We start from the raw sequence: 14,492 nt of genomic DNA, 5'->3' as shown, positions 1-14,492 counted from the left end.
GCAGCTAAATGGAGATATGACTAAAATAGGAAAAGCTTGGGGCTTCATATGCATATACTGATGTCTGTCTAGCATGGCATCTACTTGCTGCCTTTTGACTTTACCCTAAGCCCCTGTGGCCCATTATAGAGGGAGGCAGGCACTCCTTTCCTCACTAGGTTGGGGAGTAGCTTCTGCCCAGAGGAACTATCTCCTCCCTTGTAACTATGAGTGGGAGTAAGAGTAGGATGCTGTTCATAGGATACTTTCCTTGAATGGGTTCAAAACTGTGCTCAGGAGTCATGGCGATGGCTGGTTCCTACCAGCCACCTTCCTAGTTGTTCTGTCTTTACTTCTTTTAGCTTGCAGGTGAATATCCCAAGCCACAGAACAAGGAAATGGCTTGACAGCTTGGCCCTTACCAGCCCCCTGCTCTGTAGTTTTGGTTTCTAGGATAGAATACACAGAAGACAGAAGGTAGTAGATAGTTTCAAGGAAAACTTACCCTTTGAAGACACTACAGGCCTGATACAGTATTAGAGAGATGGGTCTCTTCTTTTGGACTGAACAGTAAGGTGAACTTAGCATATATCAGTAGTGTAAGACAAGGATTCAGAGAAGTGCTGAGGACAGGGAGTGGATGTGTCCCAAAATCATTGGCAGAGTCCCTCGTGGAACTTATCTACAACTCCTAGAGAGGCTAAAGTCTACACTGCTGGGCTCATGCCTGAGGGCCTTAAAGTGCTCTCTTTCTATATGGTACATCCACACCTGTGCTTTAGCCCTAACAGATTTCTGTGCTGTTTCTTGTAGAGCCTGTGCTGTGCCAGGAGCCTAAAGGCTGGGTTGAACCCTACCCTGTCCTCTGCCTGGTTTGGCTGCTTTTGGCCCTGCCCTGGAAGACAAGCACACATCGCCTTTTAAGGCTAAGCTCTGCCATGAGAAGCCGAAAGGAAAACATTTCCCTGGCATTCAGGGAACATTCTTCTATCCTCTTTCTCTTAAATAAACCATCAGCAACCTTTTAAAGCACAAGAAAGGAAAAAATAGGTCACAGTCAGAAAGACCTTTCACCCTGCCCCCATGTAGCCTCTCAGGGTTGTGGAACACGGGACTCAGAGCCAAGCCAGGCTGCCTCCTGATGCCATGCATAGTAGCTGGCACAATTGCCTGTGTTCTCAGGGCAAAAAGACAGGTATCTAGCTGGTACTCTGGCCTGAGGGCCTACATTTTAGTTCTTCTAGACAGGCGGGACTAACCTGGAGAGGGCATGGTGAGAATCTGAGTCAGAGGCTACCTCCTGCCCCACCACTTCCATCCTCCTGGTTGCAAAGATTCCAAGACCCTAGAAGTCATTCCTTAAATACACTGTTCTTCCCTACTGGATGGTCTAGCTGCTTCTCACCTCCATGGAGCAGGATGGGTACAAGGAGACTGCTTCTTTTACAGAGGACCCCTCTGCTGGATCTGCTCCTTTCCTCACTCTCCTGGTCTTTTGTAGGCTCTGGATAGCTGGTGCTCCTTGCAATTGGTTGCTTCTAGAGAAGGCCAAACTGTGTTTCTTTCCTCAGACCTCCAACTGTCCAGCACTTCCCACAGAATGTCATATTAAGAGTTTCTGATCAAAAAACATCCTTTTCTGGTCACAAGGCTTCATGCCAGTATTAATTTACCTCTTATATTTTAAAAGTCAGAAAGTTCACTACTGAAGAATTAATTTGATTATGTGAGGACAAGACTCAGCTTTGTTATGGGAACATTCATTGTGCTTCTCAGGCTTTTCACCCAGTACTCTCTCATCCTGAAGCCTGACCATGTCAGACCTGTGGGTGCCAGCAGTTCAGAGAAGCAGTAGAGGCTTCTTTGTTTCTAGCATTGTGTGGTCAGTGCCTACAAGGGCCTGCCATCCAGTGTGTTGGTCTGACATGGCCAGCCAGGAGCATCTGTAGACTACTTCACTTGACTACTTCAAGTAGCTCACCAGGGAAACTTCAGATCAACAAATCTTTCTAACCATTTGTAGACTTAGCTACATGACAGAGACTTCAGCAGAATCATTTGTTCTGGTGAGCTAGCACCTCACAGATAACTCAGGCCAGGTAATCACTGGCAGTCGGGCACTATAGATCTCATAAGGGTCACACCCCATCTTAGTGGCTGCCTAGAAGCTTGTTCACCAAGAACCAAAGGCTCAGTGTTGCCACCAGTGTTTGAGTACTTGGACTGGAGGAACTGAGCATTATGTGAGATTGCAGTTGCTGCTTTATAAATTTGGGATCTCTATTCAAGTGAAAACAGTACATTTTAAAGACATACATTTGATGTTTAAAATAGACTTAATAAGCTCACTTTCTGTTAACAGCAACATAATTTTATTTTTTAAAAAAATGTTTCAAAACAAGGTAGAAACTTAGCAAATAGTCCTGTGCAGTCTGGAATATGAGAAGCCTGGGTTCTCTTATTGCCTCTGCCTTTACGAGGGAACTAGTAGAGGGAGGCTCCATGCTGAGGCAGAGCATTAGGGGTTGTTTTCTCTTGCATTCACTCCACAAAGGGTAACAAGGTAGGAGTGTTATACCCTGGCCAGGTGCTCTTACACTCCAGGGAGAATATGCTGCTTGGTGGTAGAGCACATTAGCAAGACATAAAGGAGGAGCTAGCTCTCTACTGGGGAGGATAGTCAGTTCTTGGGGTGCCCTCTGTGGGTTAGCAACTTGGTACCTCCCATGGGTGTTCCTTCCTCTGAAGCTTTCATGGTAGCTGTGAACCTTTCTGAACTGGCCTGCCTGGAAGGAAGAGCCTTGGTGTGGCCTGTGGGGCCTCTGCTCAGGAATGTCCTTGTGCAAGTATTGCAGCTCTGAGGGGAAAGGTATCCTGGCAGTTGGGAGCCATAGTCACACCACACAACAAACCTCACACAAGAGATTTATTGGGAGAAGACACTGGAGGGTGAGTGCATCTGCTCAGATGAGAAGCAGCAAAAAACTGAGCAGGAGGCAGGCTTTATATAAAGTAGTGGTTCTTAACCTATGGGTTGCAACCACAGGGGTTACTATCAAATATTTACATTACAGTTCATAACAGTAGCAAAAATTATAGTTATGAAGTAATAGTTATAAAGTAGCAATGATGTTATTTTATGGTTGGGGGTTACCATAACATGAGGAACTGTATTAAAGGGTTACAGCATTAGGAGGGTTGAGAACCACTGATACAGGGTTTTTTTTGGAAGTGGAGCTCCCCAGGGTAGGGATTTCTAGGACAGGAAATGGTGAGATTTCATGTCCTGAACTTAGGATGAGCTCAGAGATTGGCAGAATTTTAAGCCCTGAGCTTGGCCACCTGTGTCTTTAGGGGCTGGATTAGGCCATTATGACCATTAGAGTGTTCTGTGAGCAAAGCCTGTCAGTTGGAGATTCTCAGGGATGGGGCCTGGCCATTTGAGCCCCTTTAGGGGTTTACATTCTCCCTTTTTTGTTTACTATTGCTAAACAATCAGGGGTCAAGAAAGGAGCAATGTAATCATTAGACTACTTCCTGTTGAATGGGGGCATTGAAGTTTTTAGGGCAAGTTTGATCTTCAGTGTCAGGGTATGAATCAGGAGTTGCAGGCCTCTGTCTTCCTAGCTAGGAGCCAGTAATCCTATAATACCAACTGATTAAAAGTCTGGTTAGAAATCTTGGATTTGTTGTTGAAGAAATCTAGACAAGATGTTTATAAGCCAGAGTGTGACAATAGTGTTAAGAAAAGGAGGTGGGGTAAGAAGGGTAGTATTTAATTCCATACTGGACTATCAGTGATCCACTGGCCAGAGGCATGAAGCTGCTTCCTATGTTTTAGAGATCTGTCTGGAGTTGTTGCGTCTTATTCTTTACTATACCCAACTAGTTGACATAAAAGCAACATTCCTCCCTGGAGAAAACTACCTCTCTCTGCTGTTAGTAAATCTGATCCTCGCTGATCTTGCAGCACTATGGCAGTCAGTGAGTCTATTTGGCCCTGGAGGGTGAGGATGGTCTGAGTCACCTGTTGGAGATCCTGGATGAACTTAGAGGAAAACTGCTGGCAAATAGCTAGAGAAGTAGTCAGTCCCACCACTCAGTGGTTATGGCCCGGACTGCAAGAAAGGGTAGGACCTGAATCACTCCTGTGATGGGAACTGGCAAGGGTTCTTCACTGGGTACCATCCCTAGTTTTGGAAAAAGGAACACTAGAGCACAAGTCCCATACCAGCCAGTGGAAAGGCAGCAGTAAAGTTGAATGCTGGAGAGACTTGAGGCATTGTGAATGTTTGTACACAGCAGCTGGGTGGTAGTACAGAGGTATTGTTGTAGTCTGCAGAATCCAGTGTGCCCCCAAAGCATGCTTCTGAGAAATTAAAGGAGTTTGTGATACTGAAGACATATGTGGGAGAGAGAAAGATGATAGTGATACTTACTTTAGAGCAATTAATGAGCAGCCAGGTGAGAGAGTTTTAATAAGCCAATGGACGAGGCCACAAATGGTGGACATAAGTTTGACTCAGGAAGGACATACAGCCAACATTCTTCAAAGCAGTCAGGCAGAACATTATTCAATAGCTGATGTGTAGAGGTAAGGTCTAAAACAAGATGATGTGACAGGGAGGTGGGATTAATATCATTTAAAAGGGGTGATATTAGCAGTTAGGACCTTTGAGGAGCTGTGGACCACTTCTTCTACCATGTCTATGCCTAAGGGTTGAGAGAGTGGGATGTGTACCCTCTGTATTTGGACTGTGCCTGATGGGCGGCTGTTATAAACGCTATAATAAGGTTTACCAGTGACCCTGTCTGCTATTTGGGGTGCCATGGGTCTTTAATTAGGATATAAAGATCCCCCATTCTGCATAAAAGGTAGAACACATTCCTGGAATATGCATCATGTCTCTTACAAAGCTAATAAGTCTCTGGCCAGCATTGACAGTAATCTCTAGTTTGATCATACAGAAAGTAAGCATAGGGGACAGGTGTTTTAGAAATCAATATAGGTGTTACAGGGATAAGTATTTCTTTTTGGCAACCTGCTGGTAGGCAGTTTCCAGACTCCACCACAGGAGTTAAACCATTGAGTATAGGTTTCCTGAACCTTTGAGATCTTAGTATAACAGTAGCATAGAGGGGAAAAGAAATCCGAATTTTTTTTTTTTATTACCTTAACTTACTTTCTTAGACCTTCAGAACCTTAAGCTTTCACATCCTCAGAACTTTATGTACTCTTTTAGGCCCTCGGAACTTGATTAAGCTTTTTGAAAGAGGTTTATGTTTCAGGCATTAAGTGCTGCCCCCTGCTGTCACATATGTGTTGCAGCACAGGTCCACAGTGTTATCCATCAGGATCTCTATAGGGTCATGATCGTTTGGATTGGCCTATGGTAGCATAGCCACCCAATTGCCCAGAGAAATCTGGCCTTTGGTGGCCTCTCTCCTTGCCTTCGTCTGATTTAATTAGCCCAGTGTGCAAGAATCCTTCCTCAGAATCCTGTGGTTTGGGCCCAGGCGGGACACATGATGACCATTGCCATCCTTTCTTTCTTGGCAGGAAGTCTAAAGCTAAGCCAAACGGCAAGAAACCTGCTGCAGAGGAGAAGAAGGTGTACCTGGAGCCAGAGCACACCAAGTCCAGGATCACTGACTTTGAATTCAAGGAGCTGGTAGTGCTGCCCCGGGAGATCGACCTCAACGAGTGGCTGGCCAGCAACAGTGCGTGCGGGTGGGGAGGCGGGTGCAGCAGCTGCAGGGCAGGGAGTGTCCCCCATCTCCAAGTACCCCTAGAGCAGTAGTGAATGGACAGGCTGAACTCAGGTGAACCCCTCCTTGTCATAGGAGCTGGAGCAGGGACGATTACTCACCAGGCTCTTTGCTTCTCTTCCAGCAACAACATTTTTTCACCACATCAACCTGCAGTATAGCACAATCTCAGAATTTTGCACAGGAGAGACGTGTCAGACAATGGCCGTATGCAACACGTGAGTAGCAGCCTGGCCATAGCACCAGCTGGGAGTGTGGGATGGGCTGTGGTTGACCTTGCTGTCTGGGCTACTAGCTTTTCAGACTACATTTTTACCTGGATTCCCTGAACAATCTCAGGCTAAGCAAAGTCTTTCTGTACCAGAGAGGCCAGATGCTCAGTTTGAGTGTCTCTGCTGGTGCCATCAGAGGCCAAAGGCAGGCCATGCCTACATGGTCCCTGAGCCTGGAGAGTGCTCAGTGTCCTAAGGAGCTGCAGGGCCAAATAAGCAGGTTCATTCTACTAGTGGAGGTGTCTTACTGACAACTTCTGAACAGGTCTAGTGCTGACAGCTCTCTTCTGATGTATTTGTACATTCAGTGCTGTAGAATGCAGATATTTTCAGGGGCTCCAAGGACCCTCACTGCCATTGAGTGGCACATGTTTGCCAGCAGCTCTGAGTTGATGATAGAAGTGACTGTGCTGGTGCAGGCAGAAGGCTGTATGTGGCCAAGGAGATGGAAGATCTTCCATAATGGTTCCTTGTCATCAAGATGCTATGGGCACATGGAAGTGTGTGTGTGTGTGTGTGTGTGTGTGTGTGTGTGTGTGTGTGTGTGTGTAGTATAGTATACATTCAAGCAGTCTTCCGTGTAGATGCAGTTCTCCCCAGACAAAAAAGAGTCCATTGTAAGTCCTGATAGAGCAGGTGACAGGAGTCTCTCTACCTCAGCTAGCTAGGTCTGCTCATATAGCTGTAGTGGTCACAGCTCAGTTTCTCTCAATGTAGGGGGAACAGAGCGCTGGCTCTGTTCCTCCAGGAGGGTCAAGTATCACCTAAGCATTTCCAGAGAAAGTGGGTAGGCTTTTGGAAACAAGCTTGGGTGTAGGACAGAGGTGTGGCCCCTGAAGGAACCATGACAGGTTTTGAGGTGGCATTTGAGAGTGTGTGCACAGTCTAGACAATGTCAAACAGTATGGTACCCTCTCTGGCTTCTCCCATATGACTTTGAGTGCTGACTTTGTTTGGGAGAAGCTTTCTCAAGAGCATAGGTGCTAGTGTTGTACAGATCTGCATATGGTGTGTGCTGGAGAGCCTGGGCATCTAAGCCTTTCGCTCACTTTGTGGTATCACTTAGTAATTCCTACTATAATCCCATTGCAGGAATCATATGCTACCAAGGGAAACTCAAAACTAGTTTAAAAGAAAAAGGGGGTTAGTAAGAAATCCACAGAACTCCTTCCTGTACACCAGCTCTGGAGGTTTGCCTAGGTTAGGGAGGGTCTGCACTAGGCTAGGTCTCATTTCCATCCTTGCAGCTTCTGCAGGATAACCTCAAAAAGCCAGCACTAGGATCCAGGGGGCCAAGACATGTTTAGAAACATGTCCAAAGAGGTCCCCCAGAGACATCCCTTTACATTGGTAGAGCTGAGTGAGCCCTTAAGGACTGATCTGTGAAACAGCACAGACGCCAAGCACTCTTAGGCCCCATGGTATCCAGGGCAGAACTGTGAGCCTTGGGGGAGCACCCCCATGTCTCAGGTGCTACAGGGAAAAAGTATTAGTCCGCATTCCACACCCAGCAGCCATGCCCTTCAGGAGCACAATTGAGTGGACCACTGCAAGCTGTCTGACCCACTGCAGGAAGAGTTCCAACCAGTTCTTCAGCTGTGCAACAGCACAAAAGAAGAGTCACAGCAACATGAGAAACACAGACTCTTCTTTGGAGCTCTCAGAAGTAGTTTAAGAATGAATGGACTATGGCCTGACACATTGTCAGGGTTCAGAGAAGGGACACGTGAGCACTGGTGATGAAAGGAGAGAGGTGCCTACTTCCCGTTGCTGACTGATTTTCCCCAGCTGATGCCAAACTCAGAGCAGAATCTTGAGCTCGAAGAGCTAAAGATGTACTTTGAAATTCTTTAAGCAATTTAAAAAATGACACAAAAACATACGGTCAGAACCATAATGGGTAAATTGAAATGGAATAGTTAAAAAAGGCAGGGAGGATATAGTCCCAAATACAGCAAGACCATAGAAGCATAAAGATTATAAAAACAGAACAAGCAGAAAATCAACAATGGAGATGTAAATACAGCAGTGATGGCCACAATGTGAACATGAGAGTTTCCAAGAGATTTTTATGAAAATATTCTTGTAGAACTAAATCTGAGCTTCCCTGTGAGAAACACACTCACTGTTGTCTGTCTGGACTGCCGTAATGCCCATGATGGAGGCTCCTCAACAGCACTGATATATTTCTCAGGGACTGCAAGTTGAGATCCAGGTTTGGAGTCTGAGAAGAGCTTTTTGGTTCATTTCAGCAGCTCTTTTTGAAAGGCATGAACACTGGTCAAGGGAGCACTGCCGTTGTGGCCTAATCACCTCCAGAAGCCCACTTATAATACCATGACCTTGTAAGGATTCATTTTTGGGGTCTGGGGAACTTGGATACACCAAAGTGTTCATTTTGATTGATTGGTTGGTTGACTGATTTATGCTGAAGCTCTGAGCTTTATGCATGCTAGCATGTGCTTTGCTGCCAAGCCATATGGCTGTCCTGTTTAAAGTTTTCTAAGAGGCAGAATTCTGTGGGCTGGAGAGATGGCTCAGTGGTTAAGAGCACTGAATGCCCTTCCAGAGGTCCTGAGTTCAATTCCCAGCAACTACATGGTGGTTCACAACCATCTGTAATGGGATCTGATGCCCTCTTCTGGTGTGTCTGAAGACAGTGACAGTGTACTCATAAATTAAATAAATCTTTGAAAAAAATAAAAAAGAAGAAGAGACAGAATTCTGCCATGTTGTCCAAGCTTAGAGCTGGCACCCACCCTCCTGTTTTTATCTGCCAAGTAGCTGATTATCACAGGTATACCCCGCCTACCTGCTCCTGGCTCATAATGGCACTTTAAATGCTGTAAAGTGGGAAAGTTAATAGTAGAAAATGACAAACCTAGAAAACACTACCAGCTGAGCGCTGAAGTAGCTGTGTTCATAGCAACAGAGACTCAGAATCAACCAGGCTGCAGAAGGAAGTACTGAATTGGGAAGAGCTGTTCATCAGGCCAGTGGTGTTCCTCAATGCCTGTGTGCCAGATGGCAGCGCTTCACAGAGCAAACCAGCAGCTACATGGGGCCCTTCCCCTGTAGGTGAAAGAGGCTGAGGTGTCGGTTAAGGACATCCCATCCCAGCAGCAAAATGGACCTTATTTTCAACTTCACAAGGAGTGCTCACCAAACAAGATCCTGTCCCAGCTCCCAGCAGAGCCCTTGACAACCTTTAAATAGTTGAAGTTACATTAAGTAATTTATCTGATCATCATGGAGTTATTCTGGGAATCAGTGTCAGAGAAATAACAGACAATTTTTCAAACACTTTGGAACCAGCACAGGAGAAAAAAAATCTCAAGGGCAATGAACTCAAAGTTTCAAAGTTTGTGAGATACAGCCAAGTACGGTAGTTGGTGGTTCACATCTGTAATCCCAGCATTTGGGAAGTTGAGGCAGGAGAATTGCTGTGAATTTGAGGCCAGCCCTGGCTACAGAGAAAACCTGCCTAAGAAAATGGGGGAGAAAGGAAGGAAGGGGGCGGGGGGAGGAAGGGAGGAAGGGAAAGAAAAGAAAGAAAAAGAAGAATTTGCGGTCTGTAGCTACAGCAAGGTGGTGAGAACAGTTTACAATCCAAGTACACATTTTAGACAGAGACCTCAGCCAGACCAAGAGTTAAAACCAACCTAAGTAGACATAAGAAAGGAAACCATAAAACGAGTGGAAGTCACTCAAGTTGAGTTCCAGAAATTGTAAGGAAATATGTGCTTACTTCGAAAGAACAATAAAGTTGATAAAGCCTTAGCAAGACACAAAGATGAGACAGAGGTAGGAATTATGAACATAAGAGAATGTGACAGTTCCCTATGACTTTAACAGATGTTCCAGAGGTAGTTAGGAAACTGCAAGATCCTCTCTAAACGTTACACAGCTAGCATGAAATCAGCTGTTCTTTGGAGAAGAAAACTTACAAGGGAGAGGGAGGAAAAGTCTATATCAGAAAAGAAAAAAATCAGCTATCCCTCTTTGCAGAAATACAACTGTGAAATGCTGAAGGAGTCGAGCAACAAAATAAATTCTACAAGATCAGCACACAGAAACAGTCAAAGGTTTGTGTGCTAGCTGTGTGATTGAAAACCTAACTAATAAATCAGAACCATTTACAATAGCTCTAGAGGCAACAAAATGTTTAGTTATAAACAACATTCATAGGGCTCTGTCTCACAGATGCCCAGGATGGAGAGTCAAAGACAGCACACAAATAGCCACACTGTGTTCATGGATTGAAGAGAACAGCTTAACATACAAATCTTTACTGAGTGAATCTGTGCTTTAGTATGTTCTCAGTTAAAAACTCTATCAGCTATTACATGGAACAGGCAGCAGGAGTAGCCACAACAATACAGCTGGAGGAGGCCCACAGTTTGAAGATACACTGTTAAACATAGTGACAGGAAGTGTGGTGTTGGCCAAATGTGAGACAAAAGTTATTGGGTCAGAGCAGAGTCCAAAAGGAAACCCAGAAGCACAGTCCTTTGATTTCTGATGAAGTGGCCAATGAAACTGAGTGTAGAAAAGGATGGTTTGGTTTTGTTTCCCAACAACTGCTTCTATAAAAGGAAAAGTACCTCAACTTTAAGTCCTGCACCTGATACAGAAATGGGAAAGTACAGTGGCTTTAGAGGACAGGAAGAGATCTTCGTGACCTAGTATTAGGCTGGTGGACATTACACAAAAGGTGTGGCTCACTGATGAGCACAACTCAGCCAACTGGACTTTATGATTCAGAACTTTTTCTCTAAGAAAGATAACTGTGAGATGAAGGAACAAACACAAACTATGTGGAAACATCTGGGAGGCACCTGTTGCACAAGAACTAGTATCCAGGACATACAGAGAACTCAGTGCAGGAGCATGCAAGCAGTGGCTTGATCAGCAAGAATGGGGAAGGACCAGTTGCTGCAGTGACAGTCTGACAGTGAGCCACTATAAAGATAACACTGGGGTTTTAAAGAAAAATGAAGCCCACATTGGTACTGCAGAACACTAGGTGCTGGGGAGCACATGTGATGCTGGTGAGATACAGGTGGGACAGCATACAGAATAACTTTGACATGTTCTTGTGAGATGATGCACACCTGCTGTGACCATAATAATCCTGTCTTTGGCTTTGCTTTAGAAACTGAAAACTTGTGTTAACGTAGAACACCCCCCACACCCCCAATGGGGACAAATGTAACAGCATGGTCCATAATTGTCCACAATTGGAAAAAACTCACAGGCCCTCAGCAGGAGCTTGGGGAGCATGCTGTGCCCTGAGTCTAGAATACCTACGTGGTGTGACATCTCCACAGCATGTCCAGATACTAGAGGTTTGTGAGAGGCCCCATGATTGCTTTATCCAAGATCTCCCAAGGAGATGCCTGAGGGAGCAGCAGGCAGTGCATTAAGAGCAGCACTTGCTCCTTTTGACAGACACAGAGTGACTGTGATACTGTACATAGTTAAGACCCAGGAGCTCTATACATCTAGTATCTCCCCATCCCTGATGCTGGTCTTCTCAGAACTGGCAGTCAACAAGAACTGGGTACCTTATACATAGGCTAAAGAGTTTGGGGTGGGCCTCTAGGGGTCAAGTCACTTGACCTCAGGCATCTATTATTCCCCATGGGAAGAATGTGGCTTCTAATTCTGGGAATAGGATACTACCAAGGTTCTAGGCTCTGGCTAGTCGCAGGCTACCTCCTAGACAGATAACCTGTACCCAATTAATTATATAAGATATAAATTTATTTAAAAGAAATAAAATCTACAGAAGTAGGCAAAATGAATGTGTCACATTGGGCTACCTGTACATGAGGCCCTTGCTCTCCTCAGATGCTATTCTGAGCACTTTGTCCCATTGGAACAGTTGTATATAGCTTACCACACCCAGCTCCTACTGCCTTTGAATTTTTGTTGTATGTGTGGGAGCCTACACTGGGGTAGGTATTTGGCAGGGTTGACACCCTGACCAAAGTCTCTGTCCCTACAGACAATACTACTGGTATGACGAGCGGGGGAAGAAGGTCAAGTGCACCGCCCCCCAGTATGTTGACTTTGTCATGAGCTCTGTGCAGAAGCTGGTAACTGATGAAGATGTGTTCCCCACAAAATACGGTATGTCTTTTTGGGTCAGCTTGCACCCAAATCTTTACACAAATCCAGCGAGTTCTTCAGCACTGGGCTAGGGTGTCTCTGGGGTATGATTGCAAGTGGGGTCTAGAAGGGCTACAGTTTTATGATTCTAGTTCCTGCTTGGCACAGGGGACCTGGGCTAAGGAGAGAAGACGGTTCCCATGCAGAGTTCTGCCCATGGGGAGACAAATGCCCACATACACTCTAAGGCCCACCACTTGGCCTCCTTTGGCCCTGCTACCAGCTCTGCACAATGAGGCCATCACAGTCCATCTTCCTGGGGTTGGTATTTCCAGACCTGTGCAGGTTCTGATGGGGGCTAAAAACTCATCCTGAACAGTAAAGGGACCAGGTCTGGCTTACAGGGATTCCCATGTACTTGTTACTACTCCCCTACCTGGTCTACAGATACCCTGGGTGTCTGCTGGAAGAAGCACATGGAGCCTGAGTGCCCACAACATATTCTTTGCTGTGCAGGTGACCAGCATGGCTCAGCCAGCACCTGTTACTTTGGGCAGATGCCACTCTGGGGGACAGGTTGCTGGGAACTCTATGGAGGAGTGGTAGCAATTGTGAGCTCTTGAGGCCCATCCAGAGAAGCCTAGTTGTAGGAGCCTGGCCTCCTTGCAGGTCTGACATGTGGCCTCCCCCTAGGCAGAGAATTCCCCAGCTCCTTCGAGTCCTTGGTGAAGAAGATCTGCAAGTATCTGTTTCACGTGTTGGGCCACATCTACTGGGCCCACTTCAAGGAGACCCTGGCCCTTGAGCTGCATGGACACTTGAACACACTGTACGTGCATTTCATCCTCTTTGCCAGAGAGTTCAACCTGCTTGACCCCAAAGAAACCGCTGTCATGGACGACCTCACTGAGGTGCTGTGCAGTAGCCTGGGTAACAGTGGTGCCACTGGGGATGGGGCCAGCAGTGGAGCTTCTGGAGCACAGAACCACGTGAAGGAGAGATGAGTCTCCAGGGCCAGATGGGTGCACATGTGCAAAAAGACAACTGTGTGTCTGTGTGTGCGCACACATGCCCGGGCGTGCTGGTGGCGAGGTCTGAGGGCCCCGGGCTGCTCAGAGTGTGGGCTCCATGGATGCCGCTGGAGTCAAGGCGTGTTTCCTGACTTCCCTGTTGGATGGATGAGTGCTGTTTGTAGTGAAGAGCCTTTGGAGTCATTCATTCATTCAACAAACATTTATTGGACTGATGTTTTGATTTTTCTTCTGTGGGGTTTTCCTTTCTTGGGTCTTCCATGTGGCTCTTGCCCTCCCCTCTTCCCCCATGGGGTGGGGAGGCTCTGCGGCTTTGAAAGGAGCACCTTGTGAGAGGTGTCTCCCCCTTATGGGGCTTGCCCTGCAGATCTGGAGTTCTGCTGTGCTTTGGGGATGGGCTTTTACAGAGGCCTGCCCTGCAGCTTTCCTCCCTAGCCCTTGCCTGGATCTTGGCTCAGAGTCCCTGGGGTAGAGAGGCCTGCCTGGGGTGACCCAGGAGGGCCAACACCTGCTGCTTGCTCCTATTACCCCCTTCTTGCTGCCTCCTCAGTGCCCAAGGAGGCCCCATTTGTGCATAGGGGCCAGGGCAGCCCAGGACCTGGCTGAGGCCCTGTGTGGAGACAGGGCTGTCAGTGAAAGGCAGAATCTGCTTTAGTTCATCTGTTCAGACATAATAAAAATTCTCTCAGGTCAGAGCCTGTGTCCTCTCAGCTTTCTGTTTCATATTGTTCTGAGTCTTCCCTGAGGTTCCTGGACAGGGAAGGGTGCAGCACCTTAATCTTATCCTCACTGGCTCTACCTCCTTGAGTGAAGATGGAGGTCTTCAGACCTGTAGAATTGGCTCAACATTGGGAGCCTAGGAGTAAGCAACCTGTTGCCTAGGTGGAAATGGGACCTAAGCCCAAGCCTGGAGATGGCCTGGTGCCTAAGTAGGGAAACAATGGGACCAGGCATGGTTATGGCTTGGTCTTCACAGAGAGCAAACTCAGATCTTTGGATCCTAGCAACCTGCTTGCTATGCCTTACAGCTGGCACCAGTAGCTCTGGTGGTTGATTCCTAGGATGCTCAGCATCCTCTGATAGGTTCCCTTTAAATTTTGGGACCCTCCTAGGGTTTGATGTTTGCCTGGCCTTCTAGCTTATCCTGTGCAATGCATTTGTGGCTACTGCCCCCCCCCCCACCTTTTTTAACTTACTGTACCATCAGATGCCCCTGTGAGGCTAACCTTGGGCCTGGAGGCTGAACTTGGTCCTGGAGGCTTTTCTGTTAACACCTGGACCAACCCTACCTGCCTTCTGACATTCTCCGTGGTCATTTGCCCCTGCC

General features: G+C 46.7%; 1 protein-coding gene across 6 annotated transcripts in view; it reads left to right on the top strand.

Moving 5' to 3' along the window:
• Positions 1 to 13,860, top strand: part of Mob2 (MOB kinase activator 2) — a 56,087-nt gene extending 42,227 nt beyond the window's left edge. For 3 of the 6 annotated variants that reach the window (XM_028787004.1, XM_028787008.1, XM_028787003.1), the window contains exons 2-5: positions 5,540 to 5,700; positions 5,873 to 5,966; positions 12,031 to 12,155; positions 12,828 to 13,860. In XM_028787004.1, the coding sequence (XP_028642837.1) occupies positions 5,540 to 5,700; positions 5,873 to 5,966; positions 12,031 to 12,155; positions 12,828 to 13,138 (691 nt within the window). In that variant the 3' untranslated portion in view covers positions 13,139 to 13,860. Of the gene's footprint in view, positions 1 to 5,539; positions 5,701 to 5,872; positions 5,967 to 9,560; positions 10,106 to 12,030; positions 12,156 to 12,827 lie in introns of those variants that run through there. The other 3 variants (XM_028787009.1, XM_028787007.1, XM_028787005.1) reach the window with 3 other exon arrangements.
• The last annotated feature ends 632 nt before the right edge of the window (positions 13,861 to 14,492 follow it).

The sequence above is a fragment of the Grammomys surdaster genome, unplaced genomic scaffold (assembly GCF_004785775.1).
Source record: "Grammomys surdaster isolate TR1022 unplaced genomic scaffold, NIH_TR_1.0 125603, whole genome shotgun sequence".
NCBI lineage: Eukaryota > Metazoa > Chordata > Mammalia > Rodentia > Muridae > Grammomys > Grammomys surdaster.
The sequence above is the reverse complement of the archived record's forward strand: the minus strand, read 5'-3'. Positions and strand labels throughout refer to the sequence as shown.